Source organism: Teleopsis dalmanni, chromosome 2, assembly GCF_002237135.1.
Source record: "Teleopsis dalmanni isolate 2A chromosome 2, ASM223713v2, whole genome shotgun sequence".
Lineage (NCBI taxonomy): Eukaryota > Metazoa > Arthropoda > Insecta > Diptera > Diopsidae > Teleopsis > Teleopsis dalmanni.
This window is the reverse complement of record NC_051847.1, coordinates 194,972,225-194,979,593: the sequence shown is the minus strand read 5'-3', so window position 1 is coordinate 194,979,593 and position 7,369 is coordinate 194,972,225. Positions and strand designations below refer to the sequence as shown.

The window sequence follows — 7,369 nt, the reverse complement described above, 5'->3', positions numbered from 1 at the left end:
GTTGTTATTTGATTATGTATCAGGTTCCTGTTCTTGGCTTTGAGATTTTCATTTTTGAATAGCGGTTGAACATGTTTAAGCCATGTGAATCGTTTTTCGATGCTATCTTTCCAGTTTATTAACATATCTACCACTCTCACTCTCGATAGGTTCTGTATCCTCTTACGCGTAATGATCAGAGCTTCAGTTTTTTCATTATTGATTTTTATTTTCCATTTCTGGGAATGTTCTAGGATGAGGTCTATATGCTCTTGAAGTGTGTTGGTTATGTTGACAGTACCTTTATCATCGCAAATTACAATAAAATTGTTGAAGAATAAAATAAATTCTTCTCAAGATGCAATCAATCAATCATACTTTGAATTTTTAACAAAAAAAATTTTTATGCATACACATATATATTTCTAAATATTCTAATTATATATAATTGGAAATAGAAAAAAATTATAAAAAATTTCTAATAAAAATTTATCAAAATTGTTAAATGTGGCTTAACCAGTAATATTTTTGTGTATTGTTATAAATTTTACGATTTCAGTATTCATTTTGGTGTGATGTTCACTTATCAATCTTGTATGACACTTAAGAGTATAATTTGTACTAGATCAGGACGCTCATTATAACAGTTGCCAAATTTTTCAGATTTATTTCCGTTTCATATTAAAATGATAATATTCTTTTTGGCGTCGTGAAAGCTGGTAGCATAATGTATCGGAAAGTAATGTCGGCATCCTTGGATGATTTTCCAGAAGTTATTAAAAAAAAACAGTCTAATGTTAAAAAAGAACTTGAAAAAAAGAAAAAAATTGACATGGTAAATAAAATAAAGTCAGAGAAAAAAATGTCTAGGTCTAAGGTACACTATGTGTCAAAGTACGATTACGAAGCCAAATTGGCCAAAAAATATAATATAGCTTCTGATTCGGAAAAAGACAATATCGATAGTTGTGGAAATGCAAAAATCAAACCAGTTAATAAAGTTTCTGAGTATCAAGGACAAAAACTAATTAAGACACAACAACAACCTGAGATACTGTGTATATCTGACAAAGCAGCGACAAAAGAAATTGTATCGAACGCTAATGATGATGAAACAGACGAACAAAAATGTGAAGAGATCATCCCACAAAAGGAACAGATATGCAAATTAGAAACTATTATCAGTAGTGCGCATTCAAATAAGTCGTTTCAGTTAGAACCGGGCTCGGGGTCACATTCTGTGATTTTTAAATATAATGAAAAAACAAAAGAATTATATAGTTTAAAAGTTGCAAAGGAATCTAATTCTGCCAACTGCAATAATCTTTCAGAAGAAAGCGGGGAATCACCTGATATGACAATAAAAGAGCAAGGTATTTTTGAATCTTTAAACAAGTCATTTGAAATAATAGACACATTGATTTCAGATATTATTCAAAATAAAAAGTTCTCGCACATTAAAATCTTCCAATCTCAAGATAATGAAGTTGGAATGGATATAAATAGCGATATCAATATGCAACTAGAAAATGGATTTAATCCAAAGCGTTCAACAAGCGTTGAAAGAACAACAAACGACAACAACATACATCACTTATCTTCCCCTTGCTTTGCTATACCAAGTTCTTTCACGCCTATTGCTGACACATCTAACCCAGTGGCAAAGAAAACAGACACTAATAGGCTATATCTCGATGAATTTGAAAAACAAAAACTTACAATTTTAAATATCCAGAATGGAATTACTTTCCCAATTAATGCAGAGTGCTCTAAAGTGGTTCGTGTACCTGGTTACACACTTAATTTGCCAATTAACAAAGAGTTTGTAAAAGAAGTGTCTAAACCATGCGAGATCTCTCAACATCCAAAAAGTAGTAGTACGAAGTTAACAATTGCAAAACAAATGTACATAACATTGAATAAACCAACTTCGAGATACAGTAGAAATTTTTCGAAAAATGAAACCCAGTACGAAGCACCACCTGAAAAATTACCGTTTCTATCGAAAAAATATGACACTTTTATACAATATCCGAGCCGAGACTATACAGGGACTATTACAGAAGAGCGTACCGCAGAATTTCATCGTACGAATGCAAAACATGGAATACTTAATTCTTCATTTTCGGAACCTACTTTTATAAATCCGAAAAAATATAACGGTCAGTATAAACCAAGAATTAATCTTTGGACAAGTCCAAAACAAGATATTTTAACTGAGCATTCTTATGTAGAATATATACAACATGAAGCTGATACTGAAGAAAGATGCGATTTAGCATTTAATACTTCTCTGTTAAAATCGGATATTGCATTGCAAAAACGTGAAAAGCAGTATGAAACAATTATGCCAAAAGTGCAGAAACAAGAATCAAAGGTTGATAACTCAAAAACTCATAACTTGATCCTTAATAGTTTCAAGTTAAAGAACTCCTCAAAGTTAGAAAATAACAACACTAAAACCCAACTAAAGTCAGAGATAACACCAGAATTGAATCCCACCACAAAGTCCAAGGAAAATAAAATTCCGTGTAAATCATTCAGAGATACGTTCACAGATGCTTCAGCAATGCGAAATAACTGCAAAAGTGACATATCTACAGAACGAAAAATAAGCAAAATAGAAAGCAATACAAAAAGACCTATGTATTCACCATTAAAATCTAGTATAAGTCTGCAAGACTCTAAATCATTTTCAGAATCTCGTTCAACTTTTTCAATTCCAAAATCAAAGCTTAGTATTACTGAGAAAAATTCATATCCTAAACTTACCAAGAAGTTTAATATACTTCAGCGACCACTTGACTCGACTATTTGGGCGACCCCAGAAATTAAGGCTTATAATTTAGAAAAATATATGACAGTACCAAAAAACTTTGCATTGGATAGTAATATAAAGTCTCTCGCCTTTAATAATAATATAAAAAAGAAATATAAATCCACCACTGAAACACGTTCTACAACTTCTAAGCTAATAGATGGTCTTACCAAAAATCAAGAACCTAATAAAGAAAAAGATTCAATAAAATACGTCGACTTTCTAGAAAATGCACTTGAATACAATGTGGATTTCAAAAATAATAGAATTATTCGGATTGAAAATACAAATGAATCTTTAAAAAATAACTCGTCTAAAAGAGATGAACATCAAGACCAGACAACAGCAAAAGATGAATCTACAGCAGACACAATAAATCTTTGTGAACATTTTGAAAATAGTTCATCTAAAAAAGAGGACTATCTACAAATAACACCGAGCTCTGATTTTCTATCACGCTCAACTAAATCTTGTGGTTTTCAGAAAAAAGAAAATATTACTCGTAATTTTTATAATACATATGAAAAAGGATTTAGAAATTATCCTACCAATTTCTCAAGTATACAAAATCATGGCTATTCCAACATATATGCATATAGTGACAGACCAGTTAATGTATCACAGTCCGAACTTAATACTATGAAAATCGAGAAAAAGTATCCAAATAACAACAACTTCCGTATACAACAACCCCGCAAGGAACACAATTCCAAAGTATATCAACACAAGACACAAACCAATTCTAATGCTAAAGGTAGAACGATAGAAACAACATTATTATTGAATAATGCTAATAACAACAATAGCAAACCTCAAATTTTATACAACAATTGTGACACCCCAGTGCAAAATCACAACAGACCTATGTCACTAGAAAACAACAATTTCATACATAATCCATACCGGAATAATCACAACAACAACAAATTTATTGGTGGATATCCTGATCAATTTCGCCGTAATAATTCTTCAAAACCATTAGCAATGCAAACTACATATACTGAGAGTAGTCAATCATCTCATTATAATAAAAATATGGAACGTAACATGAATAGACCACAAGCATGTGGTTGTCCTTTCCAAAATAATAACTTTGGTTCCTTTAATTTACCAAATTTACTTTACCTGAATAATTCATATCCAATATATCAACAAATGTCGTACAACGCGAATATAACACAATATCCTTGTATGTATAATATATCTCCTCATATGGTGAACAGAAACTTAACACCAGTTTTTGCTCCGATCAATAGTTTTCAAATAAGTCCACAGATGTCTCACCTTACAAATACACCATTATCTGCAAATACAAATACGTTTTATCAGCAAATAGCATTAAATAACGTATATAGACCATGTACACAAATTGCATATCCCAATATTGTCAGCACCACTCCATTATTATTTCATCAACATAATGCTTTAAATACACGGGAATTACGATCAGTTAATTATTGCTATACAAATCAACGACGTCCTATACTTGGTCGTGGTGTTAGACAAGTGTCAAAACCAAGCGAATCTAAATCAAGTGCTCCTTCAAATCCAAAAGTGAACAAGATGTAGCTAAACCTGGACATGGCGATTGCTAATTTTAAATTGTGATTAATATTTAATTTAATTTTATTTATAGTTAATATACTGTTGCGTCAACCTGGTTGTAATTAGTATGGTTCTAGATGTCTAACATAGCACGGTGGCAGGCTAGGAATCTAGAACCACACTAATGACAACAAGATTTAGACAAAAATACTTTTATATCAGTGCTTTGTAATGTTCGAGCAACTCAAAAACTGTTGAATTTTAACATTTGGATCATACACTATAGATAATCTCTTCAAGTCTTTATAGTGATGAGATTAATTATACTGATAATATTTTAAATATATATTGTACAAATATGTTTACTGGTACACTATATAGAAGTCCTTTTTTATATGCCTTATATTTTCGAACACAATATGATGTTCGAATATCTACGACAGCTCCTGGAAAATAATCCAGCAAAGGCACTTTCAAACATCAAAATACTCCAAGTTTCGATTAGCTCGGACCACAATATTTAAAGCGCTAATATATATAGTACATATTTTACTAACTCCACTTTTCTACATATTATTAAATCAAAAATTTATCTTTTATACCATATATATATATAAATAATAGTCTTTGTTATACACAAATATCATTTATTACACAGAAAAAATTTTTATTATAATTTTTATTACAAAACAAAACAATCATGTGTTACATTGTAATGTTAATAAATTTATATATAATATATTTTCAGATTTTTATCAAAACAAAAACAACTTTTTAAAATAGCTTTAAGGAAAACACAAATTTACAATTTGGGAAAATAATATCAACATCAAATAAAAATACAAAACATCTGACTAAATCTATATTTTATGTCATTAAAACAATTTCAATAAATAAAAAATTAATTAATATATATATAACTATATTATAAATATATACTAAAGTTAAGTGAAAAATTCCAGGCATGCCACTTATATAACAAATAATATTTAATTTTACATAAAATAATTTTAATTGAGTGAAACAAATATCTACGTCATACACCACATATATTAAATGGAGTTTTATATATAAAATTAACAAATAAAAAAATATAAAATGTAAGAAATATATTAAAATTATTTAAAATTTTTTTATTATTGCACAAAATTTAAATTTCAAATAAAACTTTTTATAAAATATGTTAAATTGATAAATAAATAACTTTTTATTGATGTAAGATACATATTAGTAAAATATATATTATTAAAATATATACCATTAAAATATATATTATTAAAATACATATTATTAAAATATTTTTATCAAAATGTTAAATTTTGAAACAAAAATAATTACAGTTCAATTTGAAAGTATTATGTAGTTTCAAAACTACTTTAAAATTAAATTTAAATTAATTTAAAATTAAATTATTTTAATAACTTTTATTAGTTTATTAAAAAATATAAATAAAAATTAAAAAAATAATTATAAAAAATAAAAAGAATAGAAAAATATAAAAATAAATAGAAAAAAAATAATAAAAGAGTATAAAACAATAATAAAAAATAGGTATAAAAAACCAATATAAAACAAAAACATAAGTATTAAAAATATTATAATTAATAAAAAAATTAAATACAAAAATAACAATAATATAACAAATATATTAAAGATTTGAAAAAATTATTCTTGATAACAAAAATAATAAAATAATACATAAAAACAATACCTTTTTATTAATAAATATTAAAAATTTAAATAAAAACTATAAATAACATTAAAAAACAAATAAAAAACTAAATTTAATAATACATAAAAATACATAAAACATACATATTGTACAAATAATACATAAAGCAAAAATTAAATATTATAAACAAACATAAAAGCTGTTACACTTTAATTTGAAATTCTTATATAAGTTAGTTTCAAAACTTCTTTATATATAAAAATAGTTTAAAATAAAAAAAAAACGAAAGAAAGAATTATTAAAAATAAATAACAAATTTATCATTAACGTTACAAAAATTATTTTTAATTCTTTTAGTAATATTATATTGTTAAAATATAAATAAAACTAAAATTAGTTGCTAATTTATTTGAATATTTATATAGGTTTTATATATATATATTTATATAGGTTAGGTTTTATATATATATATATATATATATATATAATTTGATGAAATTCAACTTTTATGTATATATAAATAATGTGATTATTTATATATTGTATTCCTGTCATACGTTCCAAAAAAAAAAATGTCTTTAATTTTTAAATGCACATTAATAAAAGGTCAATAACTATACATTTTAACCAAGAACCGTAACAGTTAACATTAAATAATTCAAAATTAAATTAAAAAATTTTAAAATAAAACTCAAAAAATAATAATTAAATTTGCTCTATATTATATTTTTCAAAAATAATTATTATTATCTGCATTTTACTTTTTCACGCACAAATAACTCATACAATCTGCTTTTTATACTTTAAAACGCAGAAGTAGTTATATTTTTGTCTTCAAAATAAAAAACGCAAAAATAATTATTATTAATAATGAAGTTTTTGACCAGTACGTTTTATTGTTTAAGTGCAAATTTTCATTAGGCTACTCTGGTCTTATTACTATAAGACCAGAGTAGCCTAATGAAAATTTTAACTTAAATAATTATTATTTTTGAAAACAAAATATAACTGCCACGTCAGGCGTTTTATATTTAAAAACAGAAAAATATAACCCTTTTTTGTGTGTTGTAGTTGTTTTTGTAATCTCATACAAAATGTATGAAAGGTTGGTGCTTATATATATAATGCATGTATATATATAAAACATGCATAATATTAGGGATGACAGTTGTTAGAATGATAACTATATACTTAAATAAAAATGTAGATAACTTTTTGTTGCTGCTTTTTTTCTTAAACACTTTTGAAATAATTATTATTTTCGATCTCTAATTATAACGTTATTTTCCCAAAGTCAACATGTTTATAATGTATTTTAATTGTTGTGATTACTGAAGCTTTACAATATTTTTTTT

At 25.9% G+C, this 7,369-nt stretch overlaps 1 protein-coding gene across 1 annotated transcript; it reads left to right on the top strand.

Moving 5' to 3' along the window:
• Positions 1 to 649: 649 nt before the first annotated feature.
• On the top strand, positions 650 to 5,130 carry LOC119676490 (bromodomain-containing protein DDB_G0280777-like). Its single transcript, XM_038087729.1, has 3 exons — positions 650 to 1,352; positions 1,407 to 4,401; positions 5,091 to 5,130. The coding sequence occupies exons 1-2, from the start codon at positions 707 to 709 to the stop codon at positions 4,364 to 4,366; spliced, it is 3,606 nt and encodes a 1,201-aa protein (XP_037943657.1). The 5' UTR covers positions 650 to 706; the 3' UTR covers positions 4,367 to 4,401; positions 5,091 to 5,130.
• The last annotated feature ends 2,239 nt before the right edge of the window (positions 5,131 to 7,369 follow it).

What these genes read in the sequence shown, in the direction of transcription:
- LOC119676490 (XM_038087729.1), top strand. Translation starts at nt 707, where the DNA reads ATGTATCGGAAAGTAATGTCGGCATCCTTGGATGATTTTCCAGAAGTT. An exon ending in TATGACAATAAAAGAGCAAG is followed by an intron (nt 1,353 to 1,406) that starts GTATTTTTGAAT and finishes CATTGATTTCAG; the next exon opens with ATATTATTCAAAATAAAAAG.